General features: G+C 49.9%; 1 protein-coding gene across 2 annotated transcripts in view; it reads right to left on the reverse strand.

Annotated features, from left to right (window-relative positions):
* Positions 1-1,237: 1,237 nt before the first annotated feature.
* LOC122392996 overlaps positions 1,238-16,607 on the reverse strand; it is a 33,720-nt gene continuing 18,350 nt past the window's right edge. For both annotated transcript variants that reach the window (XM_043388437.1, XM_043388438.1), the window contains exons 2-7: positions 6,728-6,888; positions 4,668-4,790; positions 4,229-4,333; positions 2,911-3,156; positions 2,551-2,650; positions 1,238-2,122 (exon numbers count right to left, since the gene is read on the reverse strand). In XM_043388437.1, the coding sequence (XP_043244372.1) occupies positions 1,932-2,122; positions 2,551-2,650; positions 2,911-3,156; positions 4,229-4,333; positions 4,668-4,790; positions 6,728-6,883 (921 nt within the window). In that variant the 5' untranslated portion in view covers positions 6,884-6,888 and the 3' untranslated portion in view covers positions 1,238-1,931. The remainder of the gene's footprint in view (positions 2,123-2,550; positions 2,651-2,910; positions 3,157-4,228; positions 4,334-4,667; positions 4,791-6,727; positions 6,889-16,607) is intronic.

Below are 16,607 nucleotides of genomic sequence, written 5' to 3' on the forward strand. Positions count from 1 at the left end.
CACAAAACCACATTTTTAAATTTTGTCGATATCGAGCGCCGTAGGGGGAACATTTGCCCCAAATCCCCCCCCCCCCCTGGCTCCACCAGTGCCTATGTGTGCACTGTGCACTGTGCAGTGTGCACACTGTTCGTATATCACATTAGCTAAAAACACTTGCCGGCTTAGCATCGCGATAACCTGATTGACCAGGCCCCGGGATGGTGAACCATAGCTGCGGGGTCGAGTTGGGAGTTGTATCATAGCGGTTCGGACCGGGCCAGGCGGGATCAGTCATGCCTACCAGTTGTAGCTTGGTGGGACCGCGGCGCGGCCGTTAGTTTGGCACGGTTGCCTGACGGTGAAGGCTTCCCTTTGCGAGCTGCCACCTCAGTTTGGCAGCGGTGGTGCGCCGGGTTCGTGTTGTTTCGCCCCACGTGGTGGGGAGGTGACGTCGGAGGTCCCCACCCAGTCCCCGGGTCATTCTCGCTCGGTGGCCCGAAGGGTTCGGAGGTCCGCTGTTGTTTAGGCTGACGCACTGACGGCCTCTGGCCTCTGTCCCTCCTTCCACGATTCATTTGTATGGTTTGAGACCGAGCTCGCGGCCACTCAGCTCAGTGCTTTGCCTCCACTGGTTTAGTTGTGCTGCTCTTTGTTTGGTCTTTGATAGGAGTTTGGTAGGAGCTCACTCGTTTTGTTGGTTCCACATTTTGTCTTTTAATTGATTCATGCTGTTGGTTTCTCCTTTTTCTACTCGTCGCTGGCCTTCTGGTTTATCTAGGATTGTTACCTGGTTTTTATTTGCCTTCCTTGGCTTGCTTAGGTGGTTATCGAATAACGATGCCTACTGGGCAGTGTCTGGATCGACAGCAGCTGGGTCGGGGTCAGGGGTGGGGCCGTAGCCGAGGGCTCTATATGACACAGCACTGTGACCACCAGAGCTGCGGGACCGAGTGCGACCGCCCCCCCCCCTCCGCGCAGTAGCTCACGTGGGTGAGGGTAATGAGGGGTCTGTTCATATCCAGCGGTCACTTCTCCCTCCCCCGCCCCGGAGAGGATGACGGGAGAGGGCAGACACAGAGCCCGGGGGCCGCTCTCTCAGTAATGGGACGGCGGGGAAGGCTGTTAAACGGGCCATAGCCGCTGACAGTGCCACAGGGCCACGTTAATTGTGTCCCATGATAGCGGACGTTCCTTCACAACGGAAGGAAATGCCACCAGCACATGAGGCACCCGCGTACACTAACAGTTAATGGCTTCCCTCATCGTTCCACGTAGTACGTACCAACGTTTATCAACGTATTATATAAAACAGGAAATAGATACACAATGAAATTGTCAATAGCATGGCAGGAAACGTGAATGTTTTATTCTAAACTCATTTAAAGTTACTGCCATGACCGGCATGTTATTACATATTTATACGAGGCATGCGATACGTGTTAGAACGTAAATGCAGCGATCGGCAATAGCTGTTATGCACAGTTATTGAGTGGACCAGTACATATGCATGTCATTGATATGTTATATTCTGTCGCAGTTCAAATAAGGTACCGATAGATAAATCAATCCACTTTTAAACAAAGGTGTTCTTTTCAACCCAAGATACCAGGGAGTTTCGAGACCACTTACAAAACTTGTGTCCGCCGAAGGCCAAACCCCCAATGCAACGATGGCAGTTGAACATCTCAGCACCAGACAGTCATGCATAGTTGAGTTATCTTAACCCTACACACAATATACCATACATATAAAGGTACCGCTCGAGGCGCTCGACTCTGATTGGAGCCATGAGTTTCAACATCGGTCGGAAGGCATCCTAAGTAACAATAGCTAAGCTCCGGCCAGTTGCTAGCAAAACGATAGCCAATTCATTGGAATAAACAACATAATTGCCTGGATTATGCCCTCCTATATTTTTGCAAAACATTTTTCTTGAACGGCAATAACGCTCAGAGCTGGAAGTTGCGGGCTGCTTTGATGACCTCGGCGACACTGCCGGTCTTGAACGAAACCTCTGGTTGCTGGTCCCGCCGCCAGAGGACAGGGAAGTGCTCGGAGGCGGCGCGGTCGCCGGGCCGCAGCGGCGCCATCAGAGGCGGTGACACGTCCCAGGGCCGACTGGCCACCACGGCATCATCGCCTGTAAACAACAGCAGCCGACCGAGCTCGGAAACTGAGCCGGTATTCGGCGGATCGGGCACCGCCGGCCGCGCCGCGCCGGTCCAAACTAGCCGTAATGGGCCCCATCCTCTACCCGGCGGGGCCGTCAGATCGTGTTCGACTGACGAGTGACGGCAATAGGTTCTACGCCGAGTCGGAGAGTGAAAATAGGGTTGATATTTCACCCAAAAATAGGGCTGAACTATGCCGGATTTGAAGTGAAATATCCAATATTAAAAAAAAAAATGGTGAAGGTGGGAAAAAATATTTTACGAACCAAACATTATTTTCTTTAAAAAAAAATAATAACGAAACCCTCGTAAAAATAGCGATCAAATTTCGAAAGCCGCATGTTAACTCATACAACGCGTCATGTATGAACAAGAAAAAATATATCGCCACGCTCACCGAACCACCTAGTGGAGAGGACGCGTCTGTGTGTCGTCACCGAGGTGTTACCGGGCGCACCGTGCACCGTCTTCATGTGGAACACTATACAGTCGCCCGGCTGAGGGGAGAAACAGAGCGGGATTAGCTGGACTCAGCACAAAGGCCAGAAAACAGACACAAACGCCGTGGCTGGACTAAGCCTGAATGCCTAAAAAAAAAAAAAAAACGCGCATATAGGTATATTCGTATAACAATCCGTTTCGACATTGAACTGCCTTCGACCATGCGTCATCTCAATTTATTAGCAATCGTGTTCCTAAGAACAGCGCAAGACTCCATAACTAATGATGGCTCGAGGCGGACGCCGCGCTGACTGACCTCGACAGCCCAGCTGAGCAGCTCGTGCTTGCCGGCCTCGATATCCTCCTCAGGCACGTCTTCGTACACCCTTTCGGCACCGCCTTCCCCCGCGGCGGCGTCCGGTCTCTCCGAGAGCGGCGGGTAGCGCCGGCCAGTGGCGAATTTCCGCGGGTAGAACCACGAACTCCAAAGGTGCGAGCCGCGCACAAACTGGATGGCCGCCTCCAGAGGCACCGGGTCCACCGGCATCCAGATACTGCACACCTGCGGCAGCAGGGAGGTACTGCACAAACTCAGCTAGCGGTCAGACACTGCACAACCTCAGAGACAGGACAGACATTGCACACCTGCGGAGCACGAAGCTACCGGTCACCCTCAGACAGTAGGACCTTACTGCACAGGTACTGCACAGATACCGCACAGATAATCCACAGATACTGCAGATACCGCACAAACAATCCAAAGATACTGCACACAAACCACACCAGGCACTGCATGGTGGAATGGCTGTGCAGGTATCCTTCAGACGAGTGATCCAGCTTAGGGCATTTCGGGTGACTGGAAAGGCCAAACCAGCCCTACAAAGGATACAGTCCGGTAGGTACTGACACTGTGTTTAGGCAATGTCCGTAAACATAGGTCGAGGACATTCCACCAGCCCTCTGTGGAGATACATATAGTTCACAGTGACTGGCTGGGACATCCGGGGGCACGACCTTATTTCAACCGTTCAAAGCAGGCTGGGACCCGATCTCCTGTTCACTGTTTTCTTATTTCAGAGTTTGGAGCTCATGTTGTTGTTAGACCTAAATAGATGCGCAAGTTCCTTGAAACAGATGCAGTGTAAACTAACCACTGGGGAGAGTACCAATATCTGTAGCGGGTACTGAGTCGGTCATCTAAGACTCTGGTAGTTATGAACAGTTAACAAACATCCTACGTTTAGCTAACTAAATCTGATAGTTAAATATATGATTTGTTTATGTCAGAAATGAATCATAACGATCGTGAAGAACCTTGAGCCAAGAGAAAGTTTACGTAGCTGGAGCCCTGATCACAAAACGGCTGAAATATGAACCAACTTCGCACTGTTGTTTCAGGAAATGGACATGGGGCATAAAGCACACATGCATGGTGCACTTATTGCACACATAGGCAGGAACTGAAAACAGGACACGGTCATTCTCAGAAATGACAATAATCTGGACGGACGGTACGTGACCGTGACTGTGCGCTGCGCACCGCTGTTCGCCGAAGGGAGGTATAATGACGGTCTGTGGCTGAGTCTATATGTGCGGAAGGGGACGGAGACGGTGCTCCGTCTCTTTCACCTCACCTTTGTGCCGTCGATGGGGTAGTAACTCTGGTCGTGGTGCCACGGCGTCAATTTGACCGTGCCCGGCTCCTTCGTCAGCACGTGCTCGTGGTAGATTGCTGATACCTGAGGACATTGCGCGTTATCCAGTCAAATGGCGACACTTGAGGACATATTGCCTTATCAAAAAATGGCTGATACCTGAGAACATGTTGCTTTACCGGTCAGCATCAATGGCGCGATAATAAGACGTAATAATTCCATTTTCAATTGCTATTGAATGGCACCTCTCGTCATTGAAATAAGTTTGTTACTGAGTAGGTATTTCAAAGTAACTGAATAATCACGCATCGCATGTTTACTCAAAAACGACGTTTTACATTGGGTCTTCTGGTATGGATTGCAGCTGATCGACCGCAGAACGAGCACTAACTGACAAACAGATTTGATATGAGCTGACCTGGGACTCCATCAGTCTGCCGGCGATCTCAGCTGCCGGCGACTCCGTGATATACTCTCGAAACTGGGGAATCTTCTCCCAGTTACAGTAGTCGTTGAAGTAGGCGCCCTCGCTGTCAACACCCTGTGTGGAACGGCGTTGCATCATGAACTATTGCCAGCTATTCAATGTTTTTAAAACAATCGCATCAAACATGACTGCGGCTGACAGAGCGGTTGCGCAGGGCTGACTCAGGTCGGGGCAAATGTGACGCTGGGGGGGCGGCGCGGGCGCCGTCTGCCTGTCAGTGACCAATCTGCACCAACAGCGCTCTGGAATACAGGACTGAAGGACTGGGTCGGTGCTGTTTATAAATTATATGTCACCTGTCAGTAGGATCGTCGACACGGTACCGAGGGGGAGGGGAGGGGAGGGGCCGGTTCGGTTCGAGGGGACGACCGTCGCGTCGGTGTCCCTCACATACGACACTGATCGACTCCGACATAAGGTGTCAGCGGACTGTCGAGGCCCACGGTTAATCAAACGAGTAATGAGCATAAACACATGGTGCATGCATTATCCCGCGAGTTGCTGGGGGGGGCGTTAAACGCCCCCACTTTTTTCGCCGGGCCATAGCATAAAAACGGCGCGCCGCAGGCGCGCCAAATTTTGGGTACCTGTAGGAAATTGATTGAAGTGTATTGTGACAAAGTTTCAAAAAAATCGGTTGGAAAATTTTTGAGATATCGAGGTTTTGGTGACGTCATGATTTCTGATTTTTCGACCAAAAACGGCATATGTTCGAAAAATCATATAAAATCACAGAATAGACATACATACATGCCGTAAACGCCATTAGACTGCCAATACCATGAACAATCAAATGGCTATCTTCGATTATTGATTATCGTTCCGCATTTTCCAAAATCTTGAACTGAATCTTGGCAATTTCTCGTGACTACTTCACGACCATGATACATGCATTTCTTAAATTGAACTTTTTGAGCCAAACACGTACACATATGATAAAATGAATGTCACCATCGTGTTCTACGCCCCAAATTACCCATTAAACATGTGTCACAGGCTGCGAATATCAGTTTTGATTTTCGGGGATATTTGCCTACCCGGTTGACCTGACCTTGACCCTGACCTATGCTTACCTGACCCCTACATGGAGCTGACACTCTTGTAGGCCTTATATGATGGATTGTGCACCGTTTTGACAGAGTTTATGACGAGAGGCGCCCATTGCGAAGTCCTGAAGTCCATGCTACTGAAAGCCCGATTTCAGGTGTTTGACCTGACCTTGACCCGACCTGTTACCTCAAAATTCAACTTTAAAGTACTCATCTGAAGCGTCTCGTCGCGTTCTTTCGTTTGCCGCCTCGTGCGTTTCGCTGCGCCTATTGGTTCTCGAGTTATCGGCTGGGGGCGTTTAACGCCCCCCCCCCCCCAGCAAACGGTGGGTGGCGAAATACCCCAGCAACTGCCGGGTTATATATGCGCACAAATACGTACAGTAGGTCGGACTATATCGATGAACCTAAAATATGAAATTATCATCTTATTTTTTGTTAATTAATTGAAGCAATACCTAACTTTTCATCAGAAAGACTTCGTTACTACAAAAATAGACTTAACTTTTAGTATTTTCATTACTAAGCGTTTTCGACAGACAACATCAAAACTAGCTTCGGGTGCGTATTACCTACGTTTGCAAATTGCATTTGCAGAAATTTAAAAAAAATTAAGCTGTACTACCTACCGAGCATGATTGCCAGCCTTGATAGATTATGCAGACATCACATAATGACAGAGGTGCGCATGCTTTAGAAAACAATTAAGTTGTGCTTCAAGCGGAAGCTGTAGGTTCTTTAGTGCAAAGTCTTTGCGTTTCTTCCGTACATTATTTTATCCCAAAAAGAAAAAATAGTGGAAGCATATCAGCTGTTATATCGTAATGACCTAAACGAGAGTAATTTTCGCTCGGTACCTCTTCAGTAGCATCATTTCCGACTAAGTAGAGCTATTCCCCGTAAGCACCCCCACATGTCGCCCATGAATCTCCAATGACCCACCTTGAGTGACTCAGCGCAGGGGCTGGGCGCCGCCTTGTTGGCCTCGATGCCCTGTCGCACGGCGTCCACCCAGCGCTCAGAGAAGACGCGTCTCAGGCAGACGGCGCCGTCCATGGCGAACTGCTGGATGTCCAGCTCGGTCACCAGACGCGCCATCCTGCCTGAGGACAGACAGGGTCAGTATCATTGTCACCATCGACCTGAGGACAGACAGGGTCAGCTCCGTGACCAGCCGCCCTGAGGGCAGACAGGGTCAGCTCCGTGACCAGCCGCCCTGAGGGCAGACAGGGTCAGCTCCGTGACCAGCCGGGGACAGACAGGGTCATCTCAGTGACTAGCCGCCCTGAGGGCAGACAGGGTCAGCTCCGTGACCAGCCGCCCTGGGGACAGACAGGGTCAGCTCCGTGACCAGCCGCCCTGAGGGCAGACAGGGTCAGCTCCGTGACCAGCCGCCCTGAGGGCAGACAGGGTCAGTATCATTGTCACCATCACCCTGAGGGCAGACAGGGTCAGCTCCGTGACCAGCCGCCCTGAGGGCAGACAGGGTCAGCTCCGTGACCAGCCGCCCTGAGGGCAGACAGGGTCAGCTCCGTGACCAGCCGCCCTGAGGAAGACAGGGTCAGCTCCGTGACCAGCCGCCCTGAGGAAGACAGGGTCAGCTCCGTGACCAGCCGCCCCATGAGGAAGACAGGGTCAGCTCCGTGACCAACCGCGCCATCCTGTCTGAGGACAGCGTCCGTATCATCGTCACCACAGTGACCACTCCTATCTTCCTGAGGACAGGGACTGCTCCGTCACAATATCCCTTAGGACAGGGTCAGTAGCATTGACACCTCCTCCGGCAGGGTTAGCCCCGTCACCAGTTATACAAGCTCCCGTCGGACGATCACAACTGTCACCATAGCGACCCTCCCCCCCCCCCCCTTACCACTCGATCAGCATTATCACAAGCCATACTATTCTGACGATGAACAGTCGCTCTTCGTTCCGTGCTCTCGAGCCAAGCCCGGAAGAACTGGCGGCACTCGGAGTCTCGACAACCCCAGCACTCCGCAGCACGCAGCGATAAAAAGCCCCGGCGAGGAGTTATTCGTTTATTTTCGATCTCGTCCCAATATTGATTGCAATTCGAGATGAATAAACAAATATTCCACGATTATAAAGCGGCTGCCATGTTTTCATAGCAAGTATATTTTAGTGCCTAATTCTATTGCAGCCAATATCATTTACCTAATTATAGACACAATCACAAAGTAGGTACTAGAAAGTGTGCATTTATTCTTCATTACGGAGCGAGCGAAGCGAGCGGAGTCTGTAGAATAACGGAAATTTCTTAGTATGAGCGGCCCCGGCCGGCCGGCCGTGCGGACGCTTTTGCGAGGCTTATATCTCAGCAACCACTTGACCGATTTACATGCGGTAATTTTTGTAGGGTAGCTTCATTCCTTCTACCAAGTATTGGACTATTCCCGATGCATGTGGGTGACCCCTTATGCACGTGCCACGTGCAAAACGAAGAGGTGTCACTTTTGCAATTGTTGCAATATCTCGGTAACTACTTGGCCGATTGCGCTGAAAGTTGGCATGTAGGTAGGCACCCACTAGGCACTGCATATCCATTGTGCCAGAGTTGGGGTGCCGCTGCACGTGCGCACGTGCAGGGGTCGTTTCCAGATCTCGAGAACGGCTCGACCGATTGCGCTCAAATTTGGTACACAGTTAGGGACCGGTTACTAGGGTGCCGTGCACAAGTCAGTTGGGACCCATTTTGCACGTGCGCACGTGCAGGGTGCCGCTTCCAGATCTCGAGAACGGCTGGGCCGATTGTGCCCAAATTTGGCACATCGCTAGAGACCAGTCAGTAGGGTGCCGTGCACAAGTCAGTTGGAGGTACCCCCTCGAAATTTTGCACGTGCAAGACTCACCCCCTCGCTCGCTACGTTAGTCGCCCCAAAAGGCGCTATACTGGTTTAATAGCATTTCCTGGACGAATTTAACGCACCTAGTGAATAGCTATTAAATCGTGCTTGCTGTGCAATACCTACTCCAATAGTAGGCCTATGTCATAAGAACTTCACTAAAATAGTAACTATTAGCCACTTAATTAACTAGATGTAGGTACATTCCTACATCAATAAACAAACCAAAATGCAATTTGCGTGTATTTCACCACAGGTTATAGCTGTACGGTTTCCGACTTACATACTAGTCTTGATAAACCAACCATTTCTTATTAGACTGTGCGGGACAAATTTGACAGTATTTCTCGCTAGTTTGATCTATACCACTGGGTAAAGTATGCCGGCACGCGAGGTAGCTAGGCGCTAGGCGCTAGGCGCGCGGGGTGGCAGCCACGCCGCTGGGGAGACCGGGGAACTGAGGGAGCTAGGCGCTAGGCGCTAGGCGCTATCGGGTAGGGTGGCAGCTGGGGAGAATGGGGGAGGTTAGGGAGCTAGACACTGGGCAGGGCGACGGCCACGGCACTGGGGAGCTGAGGGAGCTAGACGCTGCAACGTCTCCGTCACCCCTCCCATGGGAGGGGTGACGGCCACTGCTCTGAGGAGCTGAGGGAGCTAGACGCTGGGCGGGGTGACGGCCACGCCACTGGGAGGAGCGGTGAGAGACTCGCACACCATGTGTGTCAGTGTGGTGCTACTGTAGCTCGACCGCTGCAGCTCCCCGGTCCCGTGGCTGGCGGGCAGCAGGAGACGCGAGCCGCTGCCGCCCGTGATGTAGCCAGTGATGTCGAACGGCAGGTCGGCGCCGTCTGGGTTTCTCGGTCTTCTAACACCGCCGCTATTGCTGTAGGTGACACCGATGAACTCCAGGGACGTCGGGCGCGCTGTGTCCGCCCACAGGAAGTCGAGCTGGGCCTGCGTGTGGAGACTGGCCAGGTCAGCACCCGACATCAGGCCCTGGCAGTGGGAGCGGGCGTCGTCGTAGCCAATCGCCGAGGAGGAGACGGCGTGCCAGTAGTAGCGGCCGTCCACGAGGCTGCTCGCCACCGGAGTAGTTGGAGTGGTGGTCAGCGGAGTGGTGGTCGGCGGAGTTGTGGTCGGCGGAGGAGTGGTCACCGCAGCGGCCGCGGGTCGGTAGAGGGTCAGCTGCGGCGCGTCACTGGGCGGCTGGCCGCCATCCGCGGTCGACTCGGCCAGCCTGCAGAGGCGATCGGCGCTCTCCCAGTTCACCTGGCCACAGGAGGAGAGTGCCACGCAGAGGGTCGTGCAGCTGATCAGCGAGGGCGCCGACAGCTGGTGGATCCAGGCGACCGGCTCCAGGTCCTGGTGGCGGTCGAACCGCTCGGCGCCGAGCGCGGCGGACACCAGCAGCAGCAGCGCGGCGGCCGCGGACTGCATGACCTCCGGAGACAGCGCGGGGAGGGTGGACCTCCGCCTGACGCACCACACCGAACGCGCGGGAACTCCCGACAAATGTCAACGAAACCACAGCCGTGCCGCAACTCAACTTCTGTCCTAATTTCCTTTGTCGTCCGTCTAGTATCTTGATTTGCGCCTAATATCCAAATTCGCTGCAGGATAGGATCTCCCTCTAACTTCCTCCTTGCTTCCTCTTTTCTTCGTCTTTTGAAGTCCAAATTGAGCTGCTGAACACTCCCGGGCGTGAGTTACCACTAGTTCACCAAGACACAAATGCTGCTGTAGTTGTCTCAGGTAGCATTTCGATTTCGATTATTCCAAAACTGGCTGACAATTACTTATTCAGTCAAAACCTTTTGGGAGGCGCCACACTTCACCCGATTCCCATCAGGCTTTACGGACTTCTGAAGTGCCGCCTGGTTCGGTTGTTAGGGTCTCTTTTCCGACGGTCACCGCGCGACGAGTCATTCAATCGATATGTCGAAATCGTACTTCGTCAATGAAATGAGCCATAATTGCTGCAATCCCTTATTAGGCTTCGATTGGTTTGAGGCAGCTTGCCACTCTGACCAGATTGGTGCAATTTGTCAATGTCTTGGTACGCCACACTAGCATCTGATCTGTTATTTTAGGACAATTAAGAAAATGATTTGGTCAAAGAAATAGAACCTCAGTCGCATTCTTTTGTCGTATTGCTCATGAGCCGGTTCGTTCGCAAGACAAATTGGTGGCGTAATGTTCGTACCAGTCATGGATGAAGAAAAGTGCTCGCGTACGGCGTGGAAAAATAGCCATTACCTCATCCAGGCTCTATCGTGTATGCAGCTTTATTGAAAATGGGTACCAGGGCTGCATTGTCCATTGAGGTTCCGACTCGGACTCAGCAGTCAGCAGGGCAATTAAGCCGCATTACAGTGATGTCAATGACTCAAGGTACTGATGCAAGTATGCCTATGCTTATTTTTTCAATTGTGTGGTTCCTGGTTGGTGGTATCATTTCAAAATATACATATAGGTGATCACACTAGCATAACTCAATAAAAGATAACATGTTTCCATGGCGTCAAAATCAAAGGGATGAGATCCATAAATTAATTTCTTAGAATCGTGTTAAGTGCACATGTGTGGGTGAATTCATTTAACCTTCGCCCCAGTGGGGGGGGGGGGCATATGTTACCACCCTGTCGCGTTTTTTTGCGTGTGAATAAAAAACCGCGGCGCGTAGCGCCTCGCCGCTTGGGGTAGCTTTTGGTACATCAATTTTGGACAATGTGTGAAATTTTTGACCCCAGGTCATGTCAGGTCAGGTCACCAGGTCAAGTTAACTGACCAAGCCTAAAAAAAAGTTTGCAATCATGTCCAGCCTGCAGTGTTTGTCAAAAAGGTTTGAAACTTTGTGGATTGCATGCTGTTATGGGCGCCTACAATTTGTATATCTCGGATTTTTTATATCCGTGACCTAAGGTCAGGTCAGTGGCGTGACCTTTCCATTACAAGTCAATGGAGAAAAAATGAAAATGCCTCTAGATCCGTGTGTACGCATCGGAACAGTCCAAATATTTCAGAATCACAATGATTTAGTCCACTCGTGATGACCAAGGTGCAATTTTTGCTGATAGCCTCTAGACAGGTCATCCGAGGTCACTTGAGGCTACAAACAGTTTTTTGCCAATAACTCGCGATTGGAAAGAGATAGAACGCTGGGGATGGTCTCATTGTGTTTGTCTTGTTGAGACGCATCGACTGATATGCAACATGACCTTTCCGGTAAGGTCATGACCTTGACCTGAGGTCAAATTTTCAAGTTGACCTTTCAAGGTCAAATTATAGTTCATTCGACGCGTCTCGGCGAAGGAAACACGATTCTGGCAATATAAATGCCGTGGCTTTTTGTAGTCGAAAGTTATTGTCGAAAAACACTTTTCGTAAAAACAGCTATTTTTGGAGTTTTTGCCCTCTGGAGGCTAAACCGTTGACCTGAGGTCAATATTGATAATGACCTTTTCAAAAGAAGAGTTCAAAAGCTATCGTTTGCTCTTCCATGCGTTTTTCTAGCTACCATAGTTCCTGAGATAGCGGCATGTTTTCTGAAAAATATAATGACAATTGGCAAATTTTGACCTTTGATGACCTCTGGTGACCCCAATATTGCTCTAAGGTGAAAAATAACCGAAATAATTTCAAACGTACGCATTGAGAGCTATCGACTGCCTTTTACCGCGTCTTTCTAGCCCTCTTAGTTTTTTAGTTAGAGGTGGGTGGTAACATATGCCCCCCCCCCCCCACCAGGGCGAAGTTGGCTGAGACCGCCACTGGGGCGCGGGTTAACCCTTGCCCGCACAGGCCATTTTGCGTCCTTCGACGGCACAAGGGGGGGGGCGGTTGGTACACCCCCCCCCCCTCGCGTTTGGCCCCTGATCGAGCTAGAGCTTCGCGGAAAAAACGAGGGTGTTGCCCGTCACGAGAGGAAGCCGATGATACCCAATTTTAAGGTCCTAGGTCATCGGGTGACGTTCCAGGTCAGGTCAATGACCCGAAAACCGGGAAAATCGGGACCTGTTAGAAAGTCGTAAAGTGTGGCTGCTAGTGGTTTTCCGGGGTGCTGATTACGAATATCGTGTTAGTTTTGATCAGAGATGATGTCTTTAAGCATTTAGACCAGGTCGGGTAGGTCAGGTCAGGTCAACCGGAAGGGGTTGTGACGGGTATTTGTAACACGTATCAACTGCCTCTGACAGCTTCGTAACATGTTACGAAGGCACCAAAACTACTTCGTAAATATTCAAATGGTTGCTTAATTCGAACTCAGCTCCAAAAACTAGCCTAGAAACATGTAAAACTCGAAAAAGTGAACCGAGGTCACCCGAGGTCACCAAAGGTCAATGACCTGACCTGAGCTTCAGGTGACCTTCAAACCCACCCTAATGTATGGGAGCAACATCAAATCACATGTTTGAATGTTTGAAACCACGAAAAGCTTGCAAACGCGCGGCTAATGCGAGCCGACATACGCCGAATCGCGATTCCAGCCAAACATGGTCTCGGAAAAGAGGTTACAGGTCAAAGGTCATTTGGGTCAGGGTCATGAAATTTTCAGAGTAGGTGTAAAATTGATCAATGCGAGGGTACTGAAAGTTTCGTCGCGATCGGCCACTTTTTACGCGAGTTATTTGCGAAAAACCTTAAGGAAGGGTTGCATCAACCCCCCCCCCTCTGTGCCGGCGAGGGTTAATGATTTAATTGCCATTGATAATTAGGCTCACGCTAGGCATTTCACATAGCCAAAGATTAGAATGGGTACAGTGGAATCCGCTTAACAAATCCACCTTGGTGAGAAGGTGTTTTGGGTTTATTAAGCGGTGGCTTTATTAACTGAAGTCAGTTATTTTCATCAAAAAAGCATGTTTTGCAGCTGCACGGTCCGTTCCTCTGCAATACAAGCGTTTTGGCTAACATTCCTCATCGTCTTACTTATTCCAATGAAAGTGACCAGGGTCTCCGCCACTAGTGGGGTCGCCGGGTCGCCGGGTCCGCGCCACCTTGCCCCCAATAATTGGACTTTTGTAACGCAGTATAATTTATAAAGGCGTGCCTTTTAGGGCTGGACATCCTTCAAACCTGCGACCGTAAAAATGCCCCTGAAAGTGACCAGCGTACACTGCACAGCTATCACACCAATTAAGTCAACAAATCCATCCGCGATCACTGCCGTCATGCCTGCCATGCCAACGGAATAGCCGAGCGTGCCTACTTTGCCGGGAACATTTCTTTGAGGTGCATGGTGATTGCGCTCTATAAGTCCAAAAAGCCCTGAAATCCTTATCTTTTTAGCAGGGTTGTGCTTGACTCATGAGTCGAGTCAGAAATTTGACTCAACTCTGACTCAAATGAGTCAGATTTGAGTCGAGTCGGATAAAATGTTGAGCTGTTGAGTTGAGTCAGAGTTGAGTCGGACAAAAATATTAACCCGCGCCGGGCCGGTGCTCTGAAATTCCGCGCCGGGCCGCGGGGGGTGTTTGAACACCCCCCCCTTCTAACTCGGCTCCTGGGCCACGTAGCGACACGCGGTAAGCGGCAATCGAAAGAACGTCAAAAATAAGGACGAAAACACTTCGGTCATTTTTTGGGTCAGGTCAAAGGTCAGGTCACCAGAGGTCACCAAAGGTAAAATGTTGACTATTTCAACATTTTGGAAACTGCCAACGGCTATCTCGGGAACCGATAGAGCTACAGCGCCGCGAAAAAGCGCATTCGATAGCCCTTTTACAGACCTTTCTGAGCAATGTTCTCAGATTTGACCTCAGGTCAACGGTTTAGCCTCCAGAGGGCAAAAACTCCAAAAATAGCCGTTTTTACGAAAAACGTTTTTTCGGCAATAACTTTTGACTCAAAAGAGCTATGACATTAATTTTGCCAGCATCGTGTTCCTCTCATCGAGACGCGTCGAATGAACTATAATTTGACCTTGAAAGGTCAACTTGAAAATTTGACCTCAGGTCAAGGTCATGACCTGACCGGAAAAGGTCGTGTTGCATATCAGTCGATCCGCAACGTCGAGCCGAACATATCTAAGGCGTTTTCAGCGCTCTAGCACGCCTCTATCAGAAGTTATCATCGAAAAACTGTTAGATTCTCTTCGTGACCTGAGATGACCTCGGGGACATAACGAGGGGTCACAGTTGCCATTTTCTGGTTCAGTGTGTCTATTTTACCTACATCTCGATGTTTGAGAGTGTCTAGAATAGCGTTCGTGCAAAACAGGCGCTTTTCTATTTTCTGCCATTGACTTATAATGGAGAGGCCACAAAATTGACCTGACCTTAGGTCACCGATATCAAAATTCCGAGATATACATTTTATAGATAGTGTTGCTCTAATCAATCGCTGAAAGTTTCAAGGCAATCGGTCAGTCGGTGTAGCTATGACGAGCATTCTTATTTTTTCTGAGGTGAGGTCACTTGGCGTGACCTGGTGACCTGACCTAAGGTGACCTGGGTCTGAAATTTTCACAACATGTGCGGAAAAGATGCACGAACAGGTGTGCCAAAAACGGCGGCGCTCCGCGCCGCCGTTTTTGAGATATCTGCGAAAAACCGCAAGGGGGGTGTTCAAACACCCCCCGGCCCGGCGCGGGTTAAGGTGTTGAGTTGAGTCAGAGTTAAGTCATTAAAATAACTTTTGACATTGAGTTGAGTCAAGAACATTTAGGAGCATGAGTCAGCTGACTCAACTTTTTAGAAACAATATAGTATAAGTTTTTCATTCTCCCCCCGCTTAACAACTTAGGCCTGGCCCTGCTGACGGATTTTTTCACCCCCCCCCCCCCGCTCAGCAACTTTTTATCTGAGTCAATTTTGAGTCAACACACTTGACTCAACAAGAAATTTGAGTCAAGTTTGAGTCAACTCATATTTTCATTGAGCCGCTTGAGTCATGAGTCGAGTCAAGGGAAAAAATCAGCTCCTTGTTTGAGTCAGAGTTGAGTCAGGGCTCTCTGAAGTTGAATGATGAGTCGAGTCGGCAATTTTTTTTAGTCGAGCACAACCCTGCTTTTTAGAACTCCAACTGCTGCAGACCGCTGCTCCAGAGCGGTTCTTTGGGAGCGGGTTGGATGCCACATTTCTAGTGGGGAGACGTCTCTGCAGATTTCGAAACTCCCAAGTGGCTTTATTAAGCGGAGTGCGTGGATTTATTAAGCGGATTTATTAAAGGGACTATCCCACCTTTAACATGGGGTTTGAGTTGAGATGGCCAAGTTTGCGGCGAGGTTCAGAAACCACTATCTATCTAGGTTGCAACCCCCGCGGCCTCATGGCGTTGAAGAAATTCGTTCCCTTCGTTTGAAAATGGGCCTTGCGCAAGGCCCTATCTTCAACATGGAGCGACCGTTAGTGTGACGTCACCTCGTTTAGTCATTCTGATTTAAATGGGTTTGTTCGTTGAAAAATCGCTTAAAACTTGGTCTGAACTTTGTTGTGGTGCCTACAGAGTAAAAAGAATCAGCTTTATGACAGTAATGTGGCCTGGGGAAGGAGATAATTTTGGACTGTGACGTCATATATTTGAAAGTTTGTGTTTGGAATATGGGAAGCCTAAGATGTCTAATGAAAAATAAATGCCAGAACCGTGTTCCTGGTCATCCAATCTATAAAGTCGGGCACAATTTAACTGGTTTTAACAACATTTTAGAAGGTGGGATAGTCCCTTTAACTATGGGTAGGGGAAGCGGGGGGAACACCGCCACTGTGGGAAACACCGCCACCCCATCTGGCGGGGAAAGTATAAACTGTAAAGTGTAAAAATCCGTTATTTCCTATTAATTGCACGAAGGTAAGCGTCTTCTGATTTGTGTTCCGATGTTTCAGTGTAATTGAAGCTCAATGTGGGCATTTAAACAAAAGTGCACATTCTCTTATAAAAATTCGATGAGTTGGGAACACTTTTGAATGTCTTTAAGTAGAGATTCATTTTAATTTACTTGATTACATCGAACAATGACTGAT

This window comes from Amphibalanus amphitrite, unplaced genomic scaffold (assembly GCF_019059575.1).
Source record: "Amphibalanus amphitrite isolate SeventyFive unplaced genomic scaffold, NRLGWU_Aamphi_draft 000511F_arrow, whole genome shotgun sequence".
NCBI classification, from domain to species: domain Eukaryota; kingdom Metazoa; phylum Arthropoda; class Thecostraca; order Balanomorpha; family Balanidae; genus Amphibalanus; species Amphibalanus amphitrite.